Source organism: Carassius carassius, chromosome 23 (assembly GCF_963082965.1).
Source record: "Carassius carassius chromosome 23, fCarCar2.1, whole genome shotgun sequence".
NCBI lineage: Eukaryota > Metazoa > Chordata > Actinopteri > Cypriniformes > Cyprinidae > Carassius > Carassius carassius.
Window position 1 is genome coordinate 12,933,796 of NC_081777.1, and position 27,151 is coordinate 12,960,946.

Genomic DNA, 27,151 nt, shown 5'->3' on the forward strand with positions numbered 1-27,151 from the left:
AAAACTGGAGCGACGACAGTGAAGGACGAGAGAGGACCAGGCCTGGGATTTAAGTTGTGTTTTGGTTTTTATTTGAGCGCACTAGTCGTCCGTGAGGGGCTGGTGCGCTGTTTTGTGTTTATTTTGTTTTATTAAAATGTTGTTTGATTGTCCGCTGGTTCCCGCCTCCTTCTTCCCGACGATTAGGAAGTTTAATTCATTACAAGCATCATAATACATTAAGCCATGTTAAGTGTTTATGTTTTTCTACAGGAGGAAAATGCTTAGCGAGAAACTTTGCGCAAGTGTTCATATTCTGCTTTTCTGGCCATGAATTTGCCGGTCTTGTGTTTTTCTTGCAGGACCCTGTACGTTATAGTACTGAATTAGTTTTAATCATTTAATCACCACCCCAGCGTCTTGTCTCCATTGGCAAACACACGTTTTGTGTCGATTGCAAGTGACGTCACAGGTAGCGGAGAGTGCAAGTAGCGATTGCAAGTGACATTGTAATTTAGTTTATTTTTTCTTGTCTTCTCCACCTGGCTACTGTTATAAAATGTTGGGAAATTCAAACAAAAGGTAATAAAAAATTCAACAAAATAAAAAATAAAGACTGCAACAAGTGACGTCACTAGCAGAAGTGCAAGTGTCTGAGAGTGCAAGTCTGAGAATGCAAGTCTGAGAGTGCAAGTGCAATTCTGCAGCCAGACCCTCTTGGAATGGAGAAAAAACCTTGGAAGAAACCAGGCTCAGTTGGGGGGCCAGTTCTCCTCTGGTGAGATGAAACCAGCAGTTCAATTTCAGGCTGCAGCAAAGTCAGATTGTGCAGAAGAATCATCTGTTTAATGACCACAGGTGGTCTTGTCCCGATGACCGTCTAGGAGACAAGGTCTTGACTGTGGATCTGTCTCTGGGGCTCATCTAGTTGTCCTGGTCTCTGCTGACATTCAGGGCTGTCGAGGTCATCTCTAGGTGCTGATCCACCATCTGACCTGGATACAGACTGGATCTGGTTGCTACGGTGACCTTGGAATAAGAGAGAATCAGACTAATATTAGCGTATATGCTATTCTTCTAACGATGTAGCAAGTACATCGTGTGTTATGGGTAGGGATGGGTACCGAATCCCGGTATTAAACTGGCCCCCGGGGCTAAATTATGAAAGACCGTAGTATCAGTAAGATCTGATGCTATCGGTTCTGCTTTCGTTACTGGAGGGAAAAATAATGTACTATAAATTTTTGCTTAATAATGTTATCGTGCACATTTTATCTCACCAAACATTTCTAATGTGCGATCATATTAAGACGTTTGTCTGTGAGATCTCTCATGCGCGCCGCGGAGGCTGTCTGTCAGTCACACACACACAACAAGAACAAGCGCGGCGCACGCACACGCATAACAGTACGAAAACTCCCGCTTAATACAAAGAGTGATGATGGCGGAGAGAGCAAAACGTTCCAAAGTGTAGTTATACTTCACTAGAGTTGATGCAGACAACACTCGTTGTCATAAGTGCAACACAATTTTTGCATGTAAGGGCAGAAACACAAGCAATCTGTTAAAGCACCTTTCAAAAGTGCATTATGTAGCCTACATGATGGCTGTTTCTTGCACTACAAATAATTGTTTTATTAATTTTACATTAAAAATAAAGAAATGTTAATTCTGTTCTCAGCTTGTTCTTGAAAAAAAAAAACACACGCACAACACAAAGTACAGATAAGAATACTGTTAAAGTACCAGACCATTAAGCAGTATCGTTAAGAGTAGTAATACCGTTAAAACCTTGATGATACCCATCCCTAGTTATGGGAAGTGTTCCCGGTTCCAGATTTTCCTAATTAATGCACCCTAAAAATCCTTTAAAGAATTCCTAAAGAAATGTATGAGTGTGGTATGTGTAAACCAGGTTAAAGAGATGGGTCTTTAATCTAGATTTAAACTGACAGAGTGTGTCTGCCTCCCAAACAATGTTAGGTAGGTTATTCCAGAGTTTGGAAGCTAAGTAGGAAAAGGATCTGCCACCCGTAGTTGATTTTGATATTTGCAGTATTATCAAATTATTTAACATAAACTTGTTTGTGAAAGCCGCTCTCTGTTTGCGTGCTTCGGATGTAAGCGTCCAGAAAAACGTATATCAGAAATTTAAACTGATATGGCTTTAAAAAGTGTGATTTCAGTGCAATATGCATGATAATCAAAACCAAACAGATTTTTTTTTAGATACGAGCTAAAATTGCACAGCCCTGTTCTGGGAAAGAGGGCAGGGAGCAGCAGATCATTTACATTTAAAGAGATATTGACTAAAACAGCCTGTTTCTGCTTCCACTCAAAATAGGCATTTTTAAAATTATATAATAAATTATCTGTGGGGTATTTCGAGGTGAAACTTCACAAACACATTCTGTGGACATTTGAGATTTATAATACATCTTGTAAAAGGTTGCATAATAGGTGCCCTTTAAAAATGCTTACATTGCACCTTTGCCAGTCCAGAGTCAGATGTTCCATTTCACTCTTGGTGCAGACTTTGATCACTTCTATTTAATATTACTTTTATTTTATGATCCTGCTTAGCACCAAAAAGCAAACCTATATTAAACCTTCCACTAAGAACATAGATAAAAGGGTATTTTGAATGTAATTTTATTCTACATAACCTATTAGTTGTTTATCTAAGCCGTTTTTTGGCATAAATAATAATTAAAGTCGTCCATCTTCAGCACCAAGCTTCACATACTTGTGGCATTAATTTATTACCTTATACAGCAAATGTGGCTATTTACCCTAAATGCTGTTCAAATGATATATCTGGCCAGGGGGTATTTTCAGCAGAACCGCTGGAAATAGCCAGAGTTACAGTACAATCCAAAACTAATGTAAAAGATGATAAAAAAGAGAGGAGCAGGAAGGAAATACAAAGAGTGAGAGAGATCACAGACAGTTTTTTAAAAAGGGCAAATAGGAAGATAAAGGAGGAAAAAAGAGGAAAGAAAAAGATGAAACAAGAATGAAAAGAAGACGGAGGCATCAGTCTTTTTTCCTTTTTCTGCAGACAGGGCACTTTGCATCAATTAATTCCTGTAATCTGGGATATTTTGCCATCACAGAAAATGGAAGATAAATTTACTACATTATGGATCTCAATGTCTAAATGTTAATATGTCTCTAGTATACTTAGCTCTTTGTGATAGGCTGAGAGAGGCATAATCAAGCTGACAGAAAATGGGTTATAAATACGAGAAGCTTTCTGAACAGGGCCAGCAAAATACTCATGAATATACATGCAGGAGATGCTCAAGGAAAGGGCTGTTTCCTGCCGGGACAGAGTGGGCTTTGTCAGGAGATGTGGGTCAGATAAGGCTACTGATCTCAATATCAAAAAAGTAACTTTCAGTGGAGCTATATATAAGCTTTTGTGGTCATTCCATTGAGAGAGAGAGAGAGATAGAGAGAGAGCCAACAGTAGTTTGGCTTTGATATAGATACATCTGTTTTCATTTATTTCCACTTCAATGGGTGTGTTTGGAAATTCAGTGTTGTTGTTTTTTACATTTGTAATTTGTGTTCCACAAATTATGGCTTACAACAAACAAAGAATATAAAAACATTTTATTGCTTGTTAAAGTACTGTTTGGGCTAACTAATGACTAAATCTGTGGTGTATTTAGTCAGTAGTCTGGAAAATGTACTAAATAGTTGTGAGAGAATTCCACAAGATGAGTTGTGAGTGAGTTGACTGTAAATATTAAAATACTAAATATCCCTATAATTATATAATATATAATTATAGCTCTATAGGCTGGGTAATGAAACAAGTTTTTTAAGGCTTTCTGAAACAAGCATTTTGTCTGTAAATTAGCTCTATGTATAATGAAAGAGAAAAAACGATTAATCTGCACATGTCAGATGGTTGGAGAAAAAGAGTGACTGAGATGAAGTGACAGAGTTTTGAAGCTGTAGGGGTTCTTGCCACATGGCCACCAAGCGGTCTTTAATCCAATCACTCACACATGATCTGTGCCCTTTCACAGGAAGCACTGGTACCCAAGCACTAATTAAAACAAAATCTGAACACAAGTACTGCAAACAGGATATAAGAGATTTAAAGCAACAACTGGGCCACTTACTGAAAGAGAGGTAGATGGGAGGAAAGCAGTCACAAAAGCACAATGTATGAGGGTTTCATTTGGGAGTATGTTTATCTACTCTCTATGATGGTGATGCAAAACTGACATTTGAAATCCATCTCCAACACGGTTTGTTATACTGTCCAACAAATTTAATGATACTTTATATTATTTTCCTATAGGAGTGCTGGAGAGAGAAGAGAGTGGAAGCAGTAGCTCAATGACCAAAGCCAAAGTTCTCTACAGGTCCTGCACTAATGAGAGTGAGTATTGATTGATTAAAAACTTATATAGGTCAGGTTTAAAGGGATAGTTCACCCAAAAATAAAAATTCTGTCATTAATTACTCACCCGCATGTCGTTCTAAACCTCTGTTCATCTTCGGAACACAAATCAAGACATTTTTTATGCTTTCTTAGAGCTCTCTGACCCTCCCATAGACAGCAATGTAATTAACACGATCAACATCCAGAAACATATCAAGAAGATCGGTAAAATAATCCATGTGACATTATGGATTATTATGGCTGCACCACATGGATTCGCTGTTTACATCGTTTACACTTTGATCTGTACGTAAACAACATAACCATGTGTTGCGGCTGACATGAAACAGCATATGCTGTTAAAGTTCAGTGGATACTTTCCAAAATGGCATTAGTGTTATGCGGAGGAGACAAATTGTTGAATAAAGTCATTTTTTTGTTTTCTTTTGCGTACAAAAAGTATTCTCGTAGCTTCCTAAAATTACGGTTGAAACCCTGATGTCACATGCATTATTTTACCAATCTCCTTGCTATGTTTCTGAACTTTGTCGTCCAAAAATCTGGATGATTTTTGGGTGAACTATCCATTTATTATTATATCTTCATAAATTGTCAGAAAGATTATGTTATGACTCTGTCCATGGAAGATGTCTTTATCAAACCAATATACAGCTCTTCAAATGAGCTGCCAAACATGAGATTCATAAGAGATTCTCAACAAACAAATTCAAATATCAACAACTTCAGTATTCACTGGATGCTTAAATAATGTTGCATTACTTTAATATTTTCCTGACAGGCGTCATTGAAGAGAGAGGTGGGGCGCCTCTGCTTAGAGTGCTGCCAGATGTCTTTGAGTGGCCTATAGCAATGGACAATTGGGACACCACCTACGGTAGGAGAAGATTTCTCAGATTTTTATGCATGTGCCCAATTACCTGATAAGTACTTTATATCCCATTTTCCCCTCTCTCATCTCTTCTACAGGAATGAATTGGAGAGCGGAAGATACCATAGCCAAACTGAATGAGAAATATGGAAAGCAAGTCCTAATAAGCTTTTTCATTGGCACAGATGACAGAGACTCCAATGCGCACATCATTCATGTAGGTGTGCGCATCTACAGACTACCTCTTTTCTCTTTTACATACAAACACAAATGCATGTTTGCTTTTGGTGAAAACACTTCTCCACAGGAAAAAAAGTGTCTTTTAAGTCGCAAAACTGCATAATTGCTTTAAACAAACATTATCCTTGTTTATTGCTTTGTGAGGTTTTTAATTGGAGTAAATTTTACAGTTTAAATGGGGTGGCACTACATGTGCATGTGTTGAGTTTTCTATTAAGAATGAAAGAGTGATTGTCTCTTGGTTTTATTCTCTGTGCCAGTTTGACCAGCCAAGTCTTGGCCTCTCCTCAAGAGACTACTATGTTTGCACGGGACCATATGAGGAGGTAAGAATAGCCTGTTAAAAAGAAAGGAACAGGTGGATTTTGTCAAACTTATCCTCGTGCTTTTATCTCCTTCTCTCTTTTTCCCCTTCACCTCTCTTCTCCCTGCTAAAAATATGAGCTTATTATTTAATAATAATTAATTAATTAATTTTCTGATTTAGGCTAGTCTAACCAATGGACAAGAAGGGTCTCTAGTTGTCTGTATTTTTCTGCAACACATTTTATTTAGGAGTTACAGATAAAACAACCCACCTTGGATTTTCCCAGACCACACAAGCTAGAAGTGAAAGATAAACCCAGTCCAGCTCCTAAAAGATCCAACAGTCTACTCAATTAAAATAAGATAATCAATTTGCATATAATTTCTTTTGAAACGTCTCTCTTAGAGATGGATTGTTCAGACTCAGTGGACACAATCTGTTATCATCATTAGTTATCATCAACTGATCATTATTCAGGTCAGACATTTAAGTCCTATCTGCCTTTATTATGTTCCAGGCCTGGCTAATTTAATGCAATAAAGAAAGCTAGAAAGGGTCAAACAGATAAAAATACTTGGACCAAAATCTTGTCTCTCTTTACATTTTGAACTTATGATTAAGCAACTTTTTGCAGGAAAAGCAGAGAATGATAATTTCACAGAGTGCCCAAATGCTTCCTAAACGACCGGAAGCCAGAATCTGGCTACTATCGTCTAAATGAAATATCGAAAATATGCATCCTAACAGGTACTGAATTTAGCACTCATGTGTTTTCAATGTGTGTTTTTCTCAGGCCTGTGTGACATATGAGAACTTCATGACTGACTTGGCAAAGCTTATCCGAACAGAGCGGAATCTGGAAGTCAATGACACTAATATCAGGCAAGAGGTTGCCCGGATGATGATGATGGAAAAGGAAATTGCTAATGTAAGCATGGAACACTTCTAAAATTAAAACAATAACCACTCTGATAAAATCTACTGGTGTCTTATAAGCAGGGCTTAATTTTTGCCGGAACAAGCCGGATCCAGATCCGGCACCTCCGAAATCTGATCCGGCACTTCATTTTGGTGGATCCCCCTCCTCCTACGTTTCCGTATGGCAGACAGAGAATAGCCAGATATGTGCCTTGAAAATTATCCGAAATTAATATCTATATTATAATTCGTTATTATTATTTTAAATCACAGGGTTTTAGAAATATTTAACCAATGATAAGTATTTAAAGGAGCTTGTAAAACTTTGTAATGCCATTGGATCCTCAAACTCTCGCGAAACTTCGTCACTTCACGCGCCTTCACTCAGATTGACGCGCGCGCACAGCTGGAGGAAACAGATCTCTGCTTATCCGCAAAGCAAGGGTAAACAAATAACTGTTTGAACACTATGTCTGTTAAGGCTATTGTTTTGTGTGTGCTTGAAGACTGGATAAGTAGGTTTTTTGCCATCTAGCCAAAATACTTTTGTACGTTTTAAATATCCTGCTGTGCATAATTGCTTAATCGTTTATAGATTTTGGCTAATCGTATTAAACAACAAGAAAAAACTAAGCGCCCATAGCAACAATAAACGTTATACCCTACCTGTAAAAGGTGATGATGGCATTTAATGCACTGCACTTGCCTCAGATGCAGACAAAACACAGATCTCCTTATTCACCGGCCAAAGACCTTGTTAACTCCATTTGAGCTTGTTTTTATATAGCCTAACGTTAATTGCACGTGTCTGATACAACACAAGCAGTGTTGTTTAATTATTGATTTTTCTGCCTTTTCTTTCTTTTCCCCCTGTATTTTAGTAGAGTGTGCCATGAAACTGTTTTATTTGTCAAAACCCATCAGACATCATATTGTTTGTATTTGGATGCTTAAACAAAAAAAACTATGAAAAATAACTTGTATATTATACTCACGAGGCAGCTTTATGCACGCGAGCTTTGGATGTTACTGAGAGGGCATATAATACAGCCTGTGAAGCGCGCGAGTACCAAATGACTTAAAATACTTAAAAGGTGTTCATATTATACATTTTTGTGACAATGCAACAATTACCTGATTAGTCAAGTGACAGTTTTGTCAGCTGTCCCAATCGAAATGTGAGTCTTGTATTGCAGCGCGCGCAGGTCGCTTTAGTAGACAAGATGCGCTAATGAGAAGCGCGCTCCGAGAGAGTTCATGGATTCGAAGACTGGGTTCGAATGACTAATTTAATCTAATAGTTTGTGTTGATTTATTTTATTATTCAAATCTATGTTAAATAAATGCTGGAATTTCCCTCATAATAAACTTGAAAGCTGCGAGAATTATTAAAACCATACGAAATAGCTACACCCAGAAATTTAGGACCTGATTAAATATAACTCTATTACACAGAGATTTGAAAAATAAAATTCCACAACTTTTTCAAAAAGTTTTTAGTCCTGGAAATTGTTGTTTTAAAATCGCATGGCATTTCCATGTTATTCAAGACCTTACAGACTAAATGCAACTGGTGCACGCTCTTTAAATCACTTAAACTGGTCCAGCAATGTGATTGCGCGAGTGTTCCGTTACCTCTTCCTCCTGTAATCACATGCCGGATCCGTTACCCCGCTTTGTTCCGGGACCTGTTGGAAAGGTTAGAGTAACTGCAGTATTTGAATGTCACCAGATGTTCAGTAATGCATGTTGGAACTACTTAATGTTTTTGTTTTTGTGAATATTAAGGTATTTTGTGCAATTTACGATAACACTTTATAATTAGTAATAAAGTACTTACAAATCCTTACTTTAGTTAATAATTAATTAAGTGCTTTAAACTAACTTTTACTTTTGCAGAAACACACACACACACACACAAACACACACACACACACACACACACACACACACACACACACACACACAAACATATGTAATACACATACAGTAAATGTTATGTCAGTTAGCACTGCATTATTCAGATACTTTATTTATTACTTGGAGATCACTTGAAAAACACATAAAACATATATCATCGCAATCGTGCATGTATTGCCTTTCTGCACAAGAGCGTTCTTCAGCTTTGAGTTTGAATTAAACATACACTGCATGAGAGTGTTTAGCTCTCTGTAATGTTGACATCTCTTTAAAGGAAAGTTCACTCAGCAGCCATATTTGCAACATCTCCGTATCAGGGCTAGTCTGTGTTGTCTTTATTTATTTTATATATATAAAATAAATAAAGTCCCCCTCGAGTCCCCCTTCATTGGACTCGAAACCGGTGAGTGGCGCAGGTATCACTCATTTCCAATAACTTCACCAGCCTCGCTCCGTTCCCACAGCTCTCGGCCCCACCCCACTCGTCACATACCCCAATTGCCCCTTGCAGGGCGGGGGATACTCCCGAGACTGCGCTCTACTCCCCCCTCCCCCCTCCGGGGGAACCGATCTCGGTGGTCGCTGGGTAACTGGGGGTAAGGACAGACAGACGAGGTGAGAGAAAAGGAGACGGAAGGATGAGGACCAACAGAAACGAGAGAGGGGAGAGAGGAGAAAAAAATAATTCCGGTTCCCAGACACACGGTTGGACGGCACGACACTCCTCCCCTGCCCGGTGTAAATAGTAAAAAGTGTCTTTGACTCAGAAAATTGCTTAGCGTCACATCAGGGTCTGAGTGCCTGAGTGCCTTAGTTTCAGTAGTCATGTCAAAGCAGTAACTAAATCAGTATACTATCATGTAAAAACATTGCAATAATTAGATATTTTGTTTCCCTTCAAGACTAAAAGAAACTTGTTAATGTCTTTACCACCATCAGGGTGGACTATTGTAATGGTCTCCTCAACGGCCTTCTATAGAAGACGCTGCTGCCAGAATTTTGACTAGAAACAGAAAATCTGAGCATATCACACCAGTCCATAGGTCCTTACACTGGCTTCCAGTAAATTTTAAGATTGATTTTAAAGTACTTTTACTCATTTATATTATCACTCAATGACCTATATCTAGGACCAAAATATATTGCAGATATGCTCACTGAAAAATAAACAGACCACACAGATCATTAGAATAGAGTCTGTTAGAAATACCAAGGGTTCACACAAAACAAAGGGAATCTGCTTTTTGTTATTATGCCACCCGTAGTTGGAATCAGCTTCCAGAAGAGATCAGATGTGATAAAACATTAGCCACTTTTAAATCAAGACTAAAAAATCATCTGTTTAGCTGTGTATTTATTGAAAGAGCACTGTGCAATATCTGATCTGATTGCACTGTATTTCATGAATTGCACTGTATTTAATGCAACCTGAAATGATTGATCTTAAATTCAATGATCTAAAATTCATTTTAAATATATTTTTTAAACATTTTCAAAGTTTTTAAATTCAGCAGAGAGCTGAAAACAATCAGTTACGTGCAAGTTCATTTGCGATTCATATTTCACATCTGAAAGAGAGGTGTATGTATGCATACGTGATGGATGATCTTAATATCAAATTTGGGATGGTTTCTCTGCAACATTTTATAAATGAGGCCCCTAATCTTTGATACTGGCCTGATTTGAGTCCCTTCACTCTGATTGCATGCTCTGCATGCTTCTCTTCTCTGGTCTTCTTCCCATCCTCCTGACTGGTTTGGCCAACAACTTAGACTGTTCTACATCCTGGGGAATAATTCTCTCCCTGCTGGTTGGAGCTGTCTCAAGATTGTCCACTCTTGTGCTGGGTGACCTTGTGTGTTTTCAGTAAATCTTTGATTCTCTCACTGTGCATTTGAGTCCCTTCCTGCTGACCTTGACACTCTGGGTTGCTTTTAAAAAATCAAGTCCTATCTAAATGAATGGCGGAATCTTGAAATCTCAAAACCTGCTCACTGAACTCGCAATGAAATTAAATATTTAAACTCAGTAAAATCTGAAATGAACTACCCCATGAATGTTGTTTCTTATGCTCAAATAGCATTTAAAAAGTTTATTTCAGGCTAGACCAGCTAATGCGCATGTGCATCAAAACATGCTTGTGCGCATTAGCTCAACTAGTCTCAGGTTTTTATGGGAACAGAAGTTTCTAATGGCAGCTACAACAACTTTACCAATCAGCTACTGGCTCTTTCATTTTGAAGGTGGGACTAATCCACCATAGTGTGAGTTGCAGTTTCTATAGAAACTGCAGTGCTGTTTCCGGGTCCAAGCCTCAACTCACTTCACTTGAGAATACTACCTCAGCAGCTGTTTATGAGCACTGTTTATTCATATTAAACATTTTAGCTAAACTTTTTCAAATTTACTGTGTACACTACAGTCTCCATGCTCACAGCATCCCTAATTTTTATATTTATTTATTTTATATGTTAAGAGTTTGGTTTCAAAATGCGATAAACGGCATAAAAAATACATAATAATAATAGTTTCCGGCAAAATCAGTATAGTTTCTGGTCGGTAATGAAAAGTCAATTTTCAATTTTACGCAAAATGGGATATTATTGGGTTATGTTTTTTTTTTTTTTTTTTTTTTTTTTGCAGAATGTGATATATCCATATTCTGGGGTTTAATGTGATATTGTTGTTCATGTTCTTGTTCATGATGAAATTTTATTTTATTGCTGTAATTAATTTATAGCATTAACAAGATTCATTTCAGAAGCGCATATTTGCATATGCCCTGCGGCCAGCTGTGTGCCAGTGTGTCCATGCCGAGAACAGCTGGCAGTGAGAGGTTTCTGGAGAAGCAAACATGTCTACCTGAGCAGCTTCCAACCATCTCTAAATCAGTTGGACCTTCAGTGGATGGAGTTCCCATTCTCCCGGGAGCATTGCTCGAGACAGCTCGTCGGCTGTATGGTTGAGCAGGCCCATAATGTGAACAGCATGAGGTGACCTCAGAACCTTCTGACTCCAAAGGAGGAGGTGGTGGGCAAGTTGCAACATGTGACGGGAGCACAGACTACCTTGTCGGTTGATGTATGCCACGGTCTCTGGGTCGTCCGTTCGGAACAGCATGTGCAGCTGCGGGCCCGTCCAAACCCCTGAGACTGCATGCCCATTGTACGTGGCCCTCCAGCCGGTGGTGGAGGCATCCGTGTAAACCACAGAATGCCAGGAGATCTGTTCTAGGGGCACCCCTGCCCAGAGGAATGTAAGATCTGACCACAGGGCGAGGGTTTGGCAACAGGCTGGTGTAACTTGGATCCGGTGAGTGCCGCACTTCCACGCCCACCTCAGGACTCGGTAATAAAGCCAGTTCTGGAGCGGTCTCATATGTAACAGGCTAAGCGGTGTAAGTGCCCCAGGAGCCTTTGAGAAAATTTCAGTGGGACCGCTGTCCAGCCCTTGAACGTATTCCAGCAGGCTAGCACCAACTGCGCATGTTCCTCTGTAAGGTGTGCTGTCTGTTCGAATGAATCCGACTCCATAACGAGAAAAGAGATCCTCTGCATCGCCGAGAGTTTGCTCTTTTCTCAGTTGACCCGAAGGCCCAACAGGCTGAGGTGCCGGAGCACCAGGTCCCTGTGCTCGCACAACTGATCCTGAGATTGTGCTAGTGTCAGATAATCATCTAGATAGTTGAGAATGCGAACTCCCTGCTCTCTGAGGGGAACAAGGGCTGTCCCTGTCTCCCCGTGTCTTCATGAAAGTCACGGGGAGACAGGGACAGCCCAAAGGGCAGGACCTTGTACTGATATGCCTGTCCTTCGAATGCAAACCGCAGAAAAGGTCTGTGGCGTGGAAGAATCGATACATGAAAGTACGCATGCTTCAGGTCAATCACTGCAAACCAATCTCGGGACGGACGCACCCGAAGATGCGTTTCTGCGTCAACATCTTGAACGGTAGCCGATGAAGGGCCCGGTTCAAAACTTGCAGATCCAAGATCGTTCGTAACCCACCGCCTTTCTTGGGTACAATGAAGTAAGAGCTGTAAAACCCCATCCTCATATCGGCTGGAGGGACCGGCTCTATCACGTCCTTCGCTAGCAGGATTGCAATCTTTACCCGCAGAACAGTGGCACCGGGCGCTTTCACTGTAGTGAAGCAGAAAACGCTGAACTTGGGGGAACGCCGGGCAAACTGAATCGCATAGCCGAGGCTGATCTCGTGCAAGTCCTTCAGTGCCTTGGCCTGGTGCACCTGCAGTAATGCCATAGCGTGTAAAGCGGAAGCAGCTTCTCCACAAGCCACATAGGCACTGCCAGTTAGACGAATGCTAGTATAGGTCTTCTCCGAATCCGATTCAGGCTTTGTTACCATCTCAGAGGTGATTGTCACCTTCTGTCAAGTCAAGTCGCCTTTATTTATATAGCGCTTTAAACAAAATTGCGTCAAAGCAACTGAACAACATTAATTATGAAAACAGTGTGTCAATAGTGCAAAATGACAGTTAAAGTCAGTTCATCACTGAATTCAGTGATGTCATCATCTCAGTTCAGTTTAAATAGCATCTGTGCAATCATTTGCAATCAAGTCAACGATATCGCTGTAAATGAATTGACCCCAACTAAGCAAGCCAGAGGCAAAAGCGGAAAGAAACCAAAACTCCATCGGTGAAAGAATGGAGAACAAACCTTGAGAGAAACCAGGCTCAGTTGGGGGGCCAGTTCTCCTCTGACCAGACGAAACCAGCAGTTCAATTCCAGGTTGCAGCAAAGTCAGATTGGCAGAAGAATCATCTGTTTCCTGTGGTCTTTTCCCGGTGGTCGTCTGAGACAAGGTCTTTACAGGGGATCTGTATTTGGGGCTCTAGTTGTACTGATCTCCGCTGTCTTTCAGGGCTGTAGAGGTCCTTTCTTGGTGCTGATCCACCATCTGGTCTGGATACGTACTGGATCCGGGTGGCTGCAGTGACCCTCTGACTTGGATACAGACTGGATCTGGTGGCTACGGTGACCTCGGAATAAGAGAGAAACAGACTAATATTAGCATAGATGCCATTCTTCTAATGATGTAGCAAGTACATCAGGTTTTATGGGAAGTGTTCCCAGTTCCGGTTTACCTAATTAATGCAGCCTAAAAATCCTTTAATGGATTTAGATATTAGAAGCATATTAGTGTGTTATGTGTAAACCAGGTTAAAGAGATGGGTCATTAATCTAGATTTAAACTGCAAGAGTGTGTCTACCTCCTGAACAGTGTTAGGTAGGTTATTCCAGAGTCTAGGTGCTAGATAAGAAAAGGATCTGCCTTAACTGTCATTTTGCATTATTGACACACTGTTTTCCTAATGAATGTTGTTCAGTTGCTTTGACGCAATGTATTTTGTTTAAAGCACTATATAAATAAAGGTGACTTGACTTGACGTCAGACTTAATCGGATAGAGAGCAGAGCAAATGGCTCCATGCTTTAGAATCGTCTTGCGGTACTTTAATGTCATACAACGATCAATCAGTGCAAGATAAAGTGGCACTTCTGGTCACCTTAGCATCTTTTCTCTTTGAATTTAAATATAAATTTATTCACAATGGCCCCTGAAAACCTCTATGTGAGCACACTTGCCTGAGAAAGTGCTCCACATTTACAATTAATTTAGGTTTGATTTACATTTTTTATTTTTTTTATTTATTGTTTAATTGTATGCACATGTATTATTATTTGCATCGTTCACTACATGGCCTAAGGTATGTGGATATCCCTTTCTGATTAAGGAGATATAATTTTTTATATATTTTTTTAGCTAAATCTGGAAAATACTTGGGAGTTACTTGAAACTTTATAGTACATTCATTGACCAAAAAACAGTATGTTTCTTTGTTTAACCCATAAAATTTTGTGCTCCACACTGAAACTGTTTGCAAGAGTGGCTGCACAGCTTAACTTTTGCCGCGTTTCAACCGAAATTATCCGGAACATTTGTACCAGGAACTTTTTTCCCCAGGATCTTTTGTCCCCCCAGACCTGTTGCTTTCTGCGTTTCCACGGCAGTCTAAAGTACCGGGAAGATTAGGCAAATAGACTGGTGATGTAGGTCCGCGACTACGCAAATCCGGTAATTCTGCAAACAGCAGTGTACTTGATAACATCAGTCAGCTTGCCTTGGCTACTGCAATTTTCCTCTCTGTATATTTACAATAAAACAAATTATGATATCAAATACCACTGTCTCCTTTCGTTTTCATTTAAACAAAATAACAGCTGCAGAAATGTACTTAGTTCAGGGATATGTGTATATATACAGCCATTACAATGAAACAAAAAATATAAATTTGCCTTTTTTATTTTCATTTTAACATATAGATAAATTGAATACAGACCAAAGATAACCTGTTAGATTTACCCAAAACGAATTATATTATATGTTTAACCACTAAAGAGACATCAGAGCCAGCGGCACATAATATTACAGTATTGGGGACTGGACTGCTGTAGGTATAAAGTGAAGAGACTGAAATAACTGGACAAAAAGCTGTTAAATCTCCTTCTCACATCATATGAAATGCTGTCAACGTTTTTGCAGTTTAATGCTCTCCTTGTCTTCACAGGCAACAGACACACCAGAGGACAGAAACAACCCAGTTCTACTTTACAACAAGATGCCTCTGGAGATCCTGAACAACAACTTCACTCTGGAGTTTAATTCCAGGGTAATAATACAAAAAAAAAACAACACTTCAACTCCAATGCAGTGAAAAGTATTATTATCTTATCCTCATAAAACTACAATGGAATTATGACTTTTCATTTAGGTCTGCATTGCTCCTTTTCAGGTGTTCAACTGGACACTCTTCACTAATAAGATCATGGACACAGTTGGCATTCCCATTACAGACAGTGAGGAGGTTATTGTGTATGCCCCAAACTATTTTAAGAGGCTGAACCCTGTCCTTGCCAAGTACACAAAGAGGTACTTTCAGATGCAATCTTCTGTATAGGGCTTTAGAATGTGTTATTAATGTTGCTGTAAGATTTCTACGTTTAATATGTGAGCAGCCTGTAGATGGTTTTCTTATAGTGGAATGATGTATTTAAAATAATGTGTCGATATTTCCAGACTCAAATAGGAATCCACAACCTTTTTATTTATTTATTTATTTTTCTAAAGACCTTGCAGAACTCTTGAGATTGTGTCATGATGACACCACACACCTCAGCAGGAAAGGGAATGCCACACTGTATATGACATATGAGAGGTTTAAATATGACAGGTTCAACCTGCGCTAAACAGGTTTTAATCACTACCACCAAGTCTTGACTGGCACCTTAGTCTAATTTACCATTTCCCTTTTATTTATTTAGTTTTTATTTTTTGTTACTGAGTCTGCTTACTTTTTCCATGTGACTGATATGTTTTTTAGGTGAATTTCAATTTTAATTGTGAAACATTCTATGAAATATCAATTTAATATGCCATTTGTTAGGATGTATCAATTTCATTAATATGCAATGTTTCAAAAAGCATCAAATGTTCGCTTGTCAAAATGTCAAAAAACCATTTCCATGGGATGTATTTATTTTTCCAAATGACTGAACATACAGCATCACTCATTCTGTGATTGTATGTGTAGGGACATTCAGAACTACATAGTATGGCGTTTCATTATGAATCTGGTGGTTGGTTTGAGCAGGACATACAGGGAGACCAGGAAAGCATTTAGAAAGGTAAAGTGCAAAAAAACAAAAAAAACAAACAACAACAACAAAACACTTCAAACTGTGAATTTACAAGCATAATTTTATACACATTTATAATCTTGATACAACCTTTCTCAGGCTATCTATGGGACCACCTCTGAACCAGCAGTTTGGAGACAGTGTGCCATCTATGTAAACAGCAACATGGAGAATGCTGTGGGGAGACTATATGTGGAGGAAGCCTTTCCAGGAGATAGTAAAGACATGGTGAGCTGTGTGTGTGCAGTATATGCCTGTATGGGTCCTATAATGGTTCTTGAAAATGTGCTTGTGTATGTTTGTACATACTCTTGAGTCCTGTGTGGGATGATTTGAATCGGATCCATTTTCTCATATGCATGTTAGAACAGCTAAGCATTGCACCAGTACCACCTGTCATAAAACACACTGACATCTGACACTCCATTAATCACTGGACTCTCCTTGCCTCAAGCCCACCACATGTACATGGCTGCACTCTGCACAGTTTCATCAAATATGGCCTCTCGGAACTGGGGAAAAAAATAACAAAATCCAGCTCACTTATTTTTCTACTAACATTGTCGAACAGCAGCCATAAATGCAAATATTTTGTGAAACCCTAAAATAAACAATTCCATCGCGAGATTCTATTTATACTGTTTAAACATTAGGATATTCTGCTAATAACTTATTGCAAATACTGGCAATTATCTGCACCTCAGCATTGTAATGCATTATAAAACAGTATGCAAAACGTATTGATTTGATCAAATAAATATTGATTTAATTCAAATTATTAAATGGATGCCATTTTTATAAAAAATAAATGCTTTTCTGATGTGGTTTGACATTTGAAAAGGGAGAAAATAGTTTTTTTTTTTTATTATTCCTAACAGTTAAACAGTTGCCAACAAGAAAAACATAAACCATAAACCCAAATGCTGCTGACATACATAGGCACAGGAAGTTGGGGTGCTGAGGGTGCTGCTGCACCCCCACTTCCTGCGCCTATGTATGTCAGCAGCATTTGGGTTTATGACTATACTCGCCTACAAAAGCACATGCATAACATAACAGCAAGTGTTAGCATTGTGGGTGCTTGTCTATGATCAGGTGACTCATACAAGGCCCACCCATAAATCATTCCTTACATCAATGTCGTGCCAGTGGGTTTGAGGTCATCAGGATAATGTTACAGATATTCACACCAAGTCATATGTCAATAATTATCCTTATCCAGCTCTGTTTATCTGTTGGAGAACAACATGCAGTGGACTATCAGTTGTCTCTCAGTCTGCCAGTTTTATAAATGGGAGAACAAGATATTTTGTAATTTCCAGTTAAAACAAATCCATCATGCAGAGTGTGAACATGCTTTACAGATAGTTGATTATTTTTCCAATTTTCCGTAACTTTATCATTGTCAAACATAAACAGATAAGAACAAATAGATGCAGTTTTGTTATTTATGCACAGGTCATTGGTTTTAAATGGATGATAAAGAACACAAAACCTTTCAGAATTTTTTTTTTTTTTGAAATTACTTATTTGGTTTTCCACCCTTGATAGATAAGACATTCTACTAATGTTTGGGGTGGATATTGGCCTGCATATAGCTTTTTGTCTAAACCACACTGAAACTTGGAAAAGTATTTTAATCCATTTGCAAATTTTCATTGTATCACGGACATCTTCTAGTAGATAATTTATATTGGACAGTATGCACAACCTACTAAACAATTCCCAACCAGAATATGTATGAAATTTCTGTGGAGAAATGGTATCTGATGATATCCTTCTCTGTGTTTTTCTCAGATGGATGAGATGATCACTAACATCACAGAGGTATTTGTGAGTAATCTGGATGATCTAGCTTGGATGGATGCTGAAACTAAGAAAGCTGCAGAGGAGAAGGTTAGGCTTATTTTTAATTCTGTGTTTCAGGTTAAAGGTTAATGATACTGCACAATCACTGCTGATCAAAAATGCCAGGACATGACTAAATCTGTATCTTTGAAAGCTAATTCCACAGAAATCTTGAATAAAGAAATAAAGAGTTTGCTTATAATTGACTTTTTGCTATACCAAAGACAGACATTAATAAAACTATTGGTCTTTATTGTTTTTTTTTATTTTTTTATTTTTACTTTTCTTCACTACAGGCACGAGCAATCAGAGAAAGAATTGGTTTTTCAGAAAATATAATGAACAACACATACCTGGACCAGGAATACCAAAATGTGAGTGCCTACAAGATGAGGGGTGAATTAAAAAGATCATGTTAATTGAAACAATTGAAAATAAATCTTCTATTTTCCTATTAGTTAAGCTACAGTGCAGAAGAATACTTTGAGAACATTCTAAAGAACTTGGAGTTTGGTCAGAAGAAACGCCTAAAGAAACTGAAAATCAAAGTGAACAAAGAAGAGTAAGAACTTATAAGATATGTGATTGCATATCTGTGCTCTAAAATAGTCTTTCCATTTTCCCAGTTTAGTAACTGTCATAAAACCCTAACGAATAAAGAGCTCTAATTAAATACTAAAGTGATATGCATCCTTAATTCAAGGTGGATAACAGGAGCTGCTGTTGTCAATGCATTCTACTCATCTAGCAGAAACCAAATAGGTATTTGAATCACAATTACACAATGTAGCAGTAACTAAAAAAAAATAATAATAAAAAATAAAATAAAAATTCCTAAAAAACTTATAATAACCTGCTTTGTCTAACCATGAAGAACTCATTTGAGTTATCTGCTTTCTTTTAGTATTTCCTGCAGGTATTCTTCAGCCACCATTCTTTGGTAAAGGTCAGCCCTGGTCTCTGAACTATGGTGGCATTGGGATGGTCATTGGGCATGAGATCACTCACGGCTTTGATGACAATGGTATCAGACTCCAAACAGACCCCCCCCCCCCCCCCCCCCCCCCACATATTTTGTCATGTAACACTGCTGCAAGCTAACTTTTTCCACATTTCTTTCCTTGTTCAGGACGTAATTTTGATAAGGATGGTGACCTCAAAGACTGGTGGACTCCATCTTCAACTCAGAAATTCCAAGAGCTTTCCAAATGCATTGTGGACCAGTATGGAAGCTTCTCTTGGGATTTGGCGAATGGACACAATGTATTCAATAACTGTCTAATATGAACATGACCATTTTAAAAATTTCATTTCTTTTATATTATCTGTATTTTTATTACAAATATAATAGTTTTCCTGGAAATGGAATAAGCTGTGTTTTTTTTTTGGAGATCTAAATTACTGTCTCATTTTCCATCCCCTTTCTTCTTTTTTTCTCTCTTCTGTCCTTTGTGTGAACAGTTAAATGGGAATAATACCCTTGGGGAGAACATTGCGGACAACGGGGGCATTCGCCAGTCTTATCAAGTAAAGAGAGGGCAATTTAGCCTTTTTTTACTGCTAGAAGAATTGGTTTAGTTTGATGTGCTTTCTCATTTGCAAAAGGGGACAAAGTTTCAATCTTTTAATTAATGTCTCTGCAGTCAAAAGGAGTTATTTTGAAGGTTAAAAAAAAAGAAATGGATACTCGGATACTCATATGTTGAGCAGAGAGGGCAGCTCAGTTTGTTTTACTGGGGATGGATTTCTGTCAGACTGTGATGACAGAGGGAATAGGCTTAATAGTTTGGACTCTTAGAAAAGCCAAAGGGGGATAAAATTGTTCATGGCCTACAGTCATCAAATATAGTCAACTGTATATAATATATAATCCCAAATCTGTCATTTAGGAAAGCCATCAGAAGGCATTTGGCTGTGAGATAAAACTTCATTTTTGATGTTAATTATTATTTAGAAATGTGAGAGACAAGAGTTTGTTTTTCAGTAACTGTTTCCCAAGATTCATCAGAATCACTGTGCTTACTTTTTCAGGCCTACAAGAACTATGTGAAAAAACATGGGAAAGAGGCTACTCTCCCTGGAATTGACCTCAATCACGAGCAACTCTTTTTCCTTAACTTTGCACAGGTGATACACTTAATTAGAGAACTTGCAGGAATATTTCAGGTTCGGTACCTCTAAACTTAAGATCTAATGACAGCACTTGTGACATAATGTTTATTAACACACACACACAAAAAATTACATTGAATGTTAAGTTATTTTAAATTTCATTGTCATGACAATACTGCACCACCAACCAGTAGCGGCTCCTGGCCATAAATTTAGGTGGGGCAGATTCTGTATCGTAGCATTAATATAGGAAAAACATTTTGTAAACTTTCTATTTTAATCTTGGAACAAATGCGGACAACATTTTGGCAGAGATGTCCTTGCGTTATCCTGTTGGTGGTGCGCTAATGTTGATTGACGGGAGAGCATGCATAAAATGCTGTATTATAATTGCTTTAATATAGCATTTATCACTTCCAAATGTTGATTAAGAATGTTACAAGTTGTGGAGCAATTCAGGTGAGGAAAGATGATCATATACAGTATCTATTCTCAGAATAAGAATATAACAAACACAATATAACCATAAAAGGCTATTCATGTGAGCACATTTAAACTAAATGATTTATACTTTGTTGATTTTGATCCACTACTCCACGTACAAAAAAAAGCAGACATGCCAGCTAGTTACTGATCTGATGCAGACACATAGCTGAAGTGATTGATATGGTCTTGGTGGAGCGTGGTTCACATAAGGTGACGTGAAAACAAGCAGGGCAGTCTCAAATCTGCCCCAATGGCTCTCAATTAGAGCATGCTGCAGTTCCCCTTTTCACCACAGATTTACGTTGCAAAATTGTGGGGCGCTGTTGAGCTCGGGAGGTCTCAGGCACCATCTGTCCTGCTTAGTATCTTGTATACATGCCTGCTAAAGCCAAAGGCGGGATTTAACTATATATTGCTTTACGACTTTTACACTTTTACAATTTATTTTATTTCAGTTTATATAGAGGTCTATGTTGTGGATCAATTTTTTGGTGGGGCTCTGTTCCAACTGCCCATTTAGATGAGCTGTGCCTGCTGCAAACCCTTTTTGGGCCTAATCACTCACACTAGATTGTCCTGTTTGGTAAATCTGCCCCATAATGCCAATGACCCCTTAGGCTCAAATATATCAACATTGTCACAAATACAATACAACTAAGCTCAATATGGCGGCACATCCACATACAGAAGCTTCTCTCTCTCCCGTCAGAACGGTGTTTTTTGGCTTGTGAGTCGCAGAGTTTTTGTACATCTTCATCGCATCTCTCAGAGCACATACAGTCGTGTGTTTCTGCTCGATGTCGGCAGTACCACTTTTTAGGGTTAAACTCTGCACAAGCCAAAGTCTGCTCCGGAGGCCTTCACCATCACTGAACCCCACTGCTGCATCTTGCCCACAGCAGAGGCGTCACAAGTGGCGTGAGAGGAAGCAGAAGAGAGGTAAGCGTGGCGGTATCCGGGCTAGGCTAATGGTTAACCCATGCAAGCCAGCTATCCCCACCATCGTACTGGCTAACATAAGCTCTTTGGACAATAAACTGGACTACATCTGATTACTACGCTCAACTCAGAGGACTGTAAGAGACTGTTGTGTTTTTGTGTTTATGGAAACATGGCTCAGCAACAGCGTTCCAGATCAGCAGACATGCTATCATGCGGCGGCGTGCTTTGTGTTTACATCAATGATGCATGGTGCCATGATGCTGTTGTGGTCTGCAAACACTTCTCACCCCGTTGGAGTTTATGATTATTAAGTGCTGGCCATTCTGCCAAGGGAATATTCAGCCATACTGCTCGTTGCTGTTTACAACAGGAGTGAGGCACTAGATGAACTGTACCAGCACATCAGTGAGCAGCAGAAAGCCCACCGTGATACTTTTCTTATCTTGACTGGGGATTTCAACCACGCAGACTTAAAGAGTGTGTTCCCCAAAATACACCAACACATCAAATTTCCAACACGAGGTAAAAACATTTGGGATTTTGTTTACACAACCCACAAAGGAGCTTACCAGGCCCTCCCCCACCTCGGTGCCTCAGATCACATCACTATCATGTTAATGCCTGCATACAGATCACTCGTTAAAGTCACCAAACCAGTTCACAAACAGATACAAGTGTGCCGGAAGGGTCGTAAGATCTTCAAGCTCTTCAAGACTGTTTTGACACCACTGACTGGAATATGTTTTAAGAGTACTCCAAGAGTACTCTGAGACTGTCACTGCCTACACCACCATGTGTATTGATAATGAAACAGTCACAAAGACCATCACTGTCTGGGCCAACCATAAGCCGTGGATGACAGGGGATGTCTACAGACTCCTGAAGACGCAGAATGCTGCCTTCAGAGCTGGAGATGAAGTGGGCCTGAGGACAGCCAGAGCCAACCTATCCCGCAGCATCAGTGAGGCTAAGAGACAGTATTCCAGGAGGATAGCCCATCGATTCGGCCGCACCAGAGACACTCGGAGCCTTTGGCAGGGGATACAGGCCATTACGGACTACAATCCCCCACCGTGGACCTGTGACAGCACCATCTGAATGCCTTTTTTGCTCGGTTTGAGGCACAAAACAGCACCACTACACAGAAGTCTCCACCTCCTTCCGCGACAAGGTAATGACACTGTCCCCGGACAGCGTGAGAAAATCCTTCAGCAGGATCAATGCACGCAAAGCTCCGGGTCCTGACAACATTCCAAGACATGTATTGAGAGACTGTGCAGTGGAAATCACTGATGTCTTCACAGACATTTTCAGCATTTCGCTTAGTCGGGCTATTGTTCCCCACATGCTTCAAAGCTACCACCATCAGTCCAGTCCCGAAGAAGCTGTCTCCATCCTGCTTCAGTGACTACCATCCAGTTGGACCTACCCCTATTCTCATGAAGTGCTTTTAATGGCTAGTCATGCACCACATCAAGTCTGTCCCACCCCCACTCCCAGGACCCCTTCCAGTTTGCATTTCGGTTCAACCGCTTGACCGATAATGCCACCGCCACTGCCACTCAGCACTCACACATCTAGCAAAAAAGACTCATACGTCAGAATGCTGTTCATAGATTTCAGTTCAGCATTCAACACAATCACCCCTCAACAGCTCATTCACAAACTGGTCCAGCTGGGGCTCAACACTTCGCTGTGCAACTGGCTGTTAGACTTTCTGACTGGAAGACCTCAGGCAGTACGGGTCAGCAGCAAAACCTCCAGCACCATCACACTGAACACTGGGGCCCCCCAAGGATGTGTGCTGAGCCCCCTCCTCTTCACTCTGCTGATCCATGACTGCACACCATCTCACAACTCCAACCTATTTATTAAGTTTGCAGATGACACGGCTGTGGTGGGTTTCATTAGCAACATAGATGAGACAAACTACAGGAGCAAGGTGAGCCACCTGGCTGGGTGGTGCAGTGACTTTAGGAGAGTACACACTCTGACCATCAATGTTGTGACTGTGAAGAGAGTGAACAGCACCAGGTTCCTGGCTGTGCACATCACAGATGACCTCTCCTGGACCGACAACACAGCAGCACTGGCCAAGAAAGCACAGCAGCATCTCTACTTCCTCCGCAAACTAAGAAGAGCCAGAGCCCCGGCCCCCATCATCTGCACCATCTACAGAGGCACCATCGAGAGCATCCTGAATAGCTGCATCACTTTGTGGTTTGGTGCTTGCAACGCGTCCTGGTGGAAGACTCTTCAACACATAGTGAGAGCAGCTGAGAAGATCGTTGGTGTCTCTCTCCCCTCCCTTCAGGACATTTATGGAACCCATCTCACCCGTAAAGCCCTCTGCATCGCAGGTGATCCCACGCACCTGTCACACAGCTTCTTCAGTCTGCTGCCATCTTGGAGGAGACTGTGGAGTCTCCAGGCCAGGACCAGCAGACTGAAGGACAGTTTCATTCATCAGGCTATCAGGAAGCTGAACCCAACCTTGACTCCCCTCCCCTCTCCTCTTTTTCCCCATCCACCACTGAACTCTTAACCTCAATCACCACCCCTCCAACAGCCCCCCCACCCCAGCTCCCACACTGGGACCTGCACCAGACACATTGTACAGCATTGGTCTGCTCACTACCTCATTCAGCAGTTAACTGACCTCAATCAACTACCTCTGTCAGTTTAAATAAAGAACTAGTTTTTGAGATTTTTTATACTCTAATCAGACTGAATAAGCTCTTTTGCACTACAATCATTATATCTGCACTGTTTACCTCACTGGTTTGCACTCTATCTGCCATGTGCCTTGTGCTGCTTATGTACTTATTACCTATTTGTATATTTGTATAGTTGTACTTTATAATTTTTATCTGTATTTAATGTTCTACTATTAGTGTTATCTGTATGCACCAAGGGTCTGAGAGTAACACAATTTCAATTCTCTGTATGTATGTAATGTACATGTGGAAGAATTGACAATAAAGTAGACTAGACTTGACTTGACTTACCTTCTGCTGAACTCCTGCATATGACCAGTCTGTTGAATACAAATAGTAATGCTTTAAGGTTTTTTTTTTTTTTTACAAGGTTTGGTGTGGAACACATAGACCAGAGCATGCTGTCAACTCCATCAAAACTGATGTCCACAGTCCAGGGAAGTTTAGGTATGTTAACCTTCTTTCACTGACAATCATGCACTTCTGTTTTATGCCTTTCATACTCTTATTAGAATGTGTTGGTAATCACTACTTTTCCATTTTTGTACAGAGTTCTTGGGTCATTACAGAACTTCCCAGAGTTTGCCAAAGCCTTCCAGTGTCAGAAAAACACCAACATGGTGCCTGAGAAGATTTGCAGAGTGTGGTGATTACTAGAGGAACAGAAGATGAGGGTTATATTGAGGGCCCGTGGTCCATTTATCCTCTCACCTCTCTGCTGACTCTTAGACCATGATGGCAGATGCTGATAAATGTTCTCATCGGTGTAAGCTATGGCTACTATGCTCAACTCCACCAGTGCACTTGAGCCATATATATTGAGGGGTAACTGTCTCAGAACACTCCTATAAGCATCAGCCGATTTATTTTAATACAGTTTGTGAGATGATTACTCAGTTCATGGCTCTTACTGTTTTATATACTTGGTAAATCTGAAGAATAAAGTAAAAAAAAACAAAAAAAAACAAAAACAAACGAAAGTAAAGGTTATGTAGAGATACTGTCAAAAAATATCACATAATGTTAATCAAATAAAACTGTGATTTGGAGATATTAGTAGCATTATGTATATACATATTTAACGCAATACTAGTGTACATTGCTTATACTGGTCAATTTGATTAGATTCAGTAAGTAATTATGAAGCTTCCCAAACATGCCCAAGAATATTATGTATAGTACCATGGGAGTTAATAGATATTTCAGTGTATTCCAAGAAAATTGTTAAACTCTGTATTAATTTATCTCATTAACAAATTATCTGATCTGTAATTTAAAAAAAAAAAAAGATTAATTTGTGTCATTGAATTTATTTTCTTTAGAAGATTAGCTTATTATCATAAAATATTAACTGGGACAATATACATTTTCTGTAAATCAGACACTAAGTGTTTGATTTGAAAATCCAAACATGACAGATGGAGAGACAAATGCATCTTTTTATTTCTTCTTTCATTTGTGCTGTCCTTGATATTTGTATGAATGGGTGCGCATGTGACAAATAATGTCATTCTGTCAAGCGTCACTGAATTAAAGCCTTAAAGTGTTTTTAATTCTGTGTTCAACATTTGTCAATGTTTTCATATGATGTGGAGGACTAAATGAATCATATTGAGACCAATTCATGCAGACAGTGTTTATGCCAAAGATTTGTACACATATCCTTACTTTGCTTTTTAAAAAATCTATATATCTTATACATAATTGTTTTTGAATTGCTTAACGTCTATTACATCTTTATTAGCAATGGCACAAATTGCCAAATTAAATTTTATTTTGCATTTTTGAAAATGTAGAAGCTTATATTTGTGATTTTGTTAGTCATCATGCATAGTGATTTATCATGTATTTTACATTAGCATTAAAAAATATATTCATTTTCGTGGGCAATGGGATAGTATGTAAGTTTAAAAAACAAGAAGCTCATCAAAATGCTGCTGTTTTTTTTTTCTTTACATTATTGTTCTATTCTGTCCATTTGATCCCAGGGGTCTTTCTTTTCTTTTCTTCTCAGCATTGTTTGCTATTTTACATCTTTGCACACTGTTTTCCCCTCTCTGATAAAACACTGTTCACCAAAATCCATCTCAACCACTTCACAGACAAATATACCTCAGATGCCTGTATTTAGATACTTTGTAATAAGCATATTCAGAAGAAAATATTTGTTTTATGAATAAATTGTTAAAAGTAAAAATGTCTTTGTTGTGCATTTTGTTTTCTCAAGGTCTCAAGGCTTCTTTGATGAGAAGTGTTGAACGAGGAACAAAAACAGGCCTCAAAAACCTCTGTTGCATTTTCCTTGGCGGGCGAACAAGCCCTGGGAGAGTGTAATGCAGAATATAAGCAGCCCAGTGAAAAGAATCACTGTTATTTTTTCATGTGTAATGCCTTTATGCTGCACTGAGACGGATTTGTTTTGGGTACTTGCTCCCATTTGGGGCCTTGGAAAAGTAGGAGTGTACAGCCCTTTGCAGTGCATGCTCACAAATCTTCTGACCCTTTGTAAAGCTTCACCATAAGGATTTGCTGCTCTTCACTTCATATTAGCCCTGTAGGCCCTGTCCACCATCTTTACTGCCTCTTTGCAGATGAGTTAAATATACTTCATGCTGCCACCCACCTGATTAAAAACAGATTTGTTGGCTGACTGGTGACAGGTTACAGT

General features: G+C 39.3%; 1 protein-coding gene across 2 annotated transcripts in view; it reads left to right on the forward strand.

The window, feature by feature from the left end:
• LOC132101341 (neprilysin-like) overlaps positions 1–25,463 on the forward strand; it is a 47,658-nt gene extending 22,195 nt beyond the window's left edge. For both annotated transcript variants that reach the window (XM_059506225.1, XM_059506226.1), the window contains exons 5-23: positions 4,298–4,378; positions 5,181–5,276; positions 5,369–5,487; positions 5,771–5,836; positions 6,611–6,745; positions 15,250–15,351; positions 15,475–15,611; positions 16,273–16,366; positions 16,478–16,606; positions 18,176–18,274; positions 18,523–18,600; positions 18,685–18,788; positions 18,930–18,988; positions 19,131–19,250; positions 19,356–19,489; positions 19,688–19,753; positions 20,258–20,353; positions 24,854–24,930; positions 25,034–25,463. In XM_059506225.1, the coding sequence (XP_059362208.1) occupies positions 4,298–4,378; positions 5,181–5,276; positions 5,369–5,487; positions 5,771–5,836; positions 6,611–6,745; positions 15,250–15,351; positions 15,475–15,611; positions 16,273–16,366; positions 16,478–16,606; positions 18,176–18,274; positions 18,523–18,600; positions 18,685–18,788; positions 18,930–18,988; positions 19,131–19,250; positions 19,356–19,489; positions 19,688–19,753; positions 20,258–20,353; positions 24,854–24,930; positions 25,034–25,133 (1,892 nt within the window). In that variant the 3' untranslated portion in view covers positions 25,134–25,463. The remainder of the gene's footprint in view (positions 1–4,297; positions 4,379–5,180; positions 5,277–5,368; positions 5,488–5,770; positions 5,837–6,610; positions 6,746–15,249; positions 15,352–15,474; positions 15,612–16,272; positions 16,367–16,477; positions 16,607–18,175; positions 18,275–18,522; positions 18,601–18,684; positions 18,789–18,929; positions 18,989–19,130; positions 19,251–19,355; positions 19,490–19,687; positions 19,754–20,257; positions 20,354–24,853; positions 24,931–25,033) is intronic.
• The last annotated feature ends 1,688 nt before the right edge of the window (positions 25,464–27,151 follow it).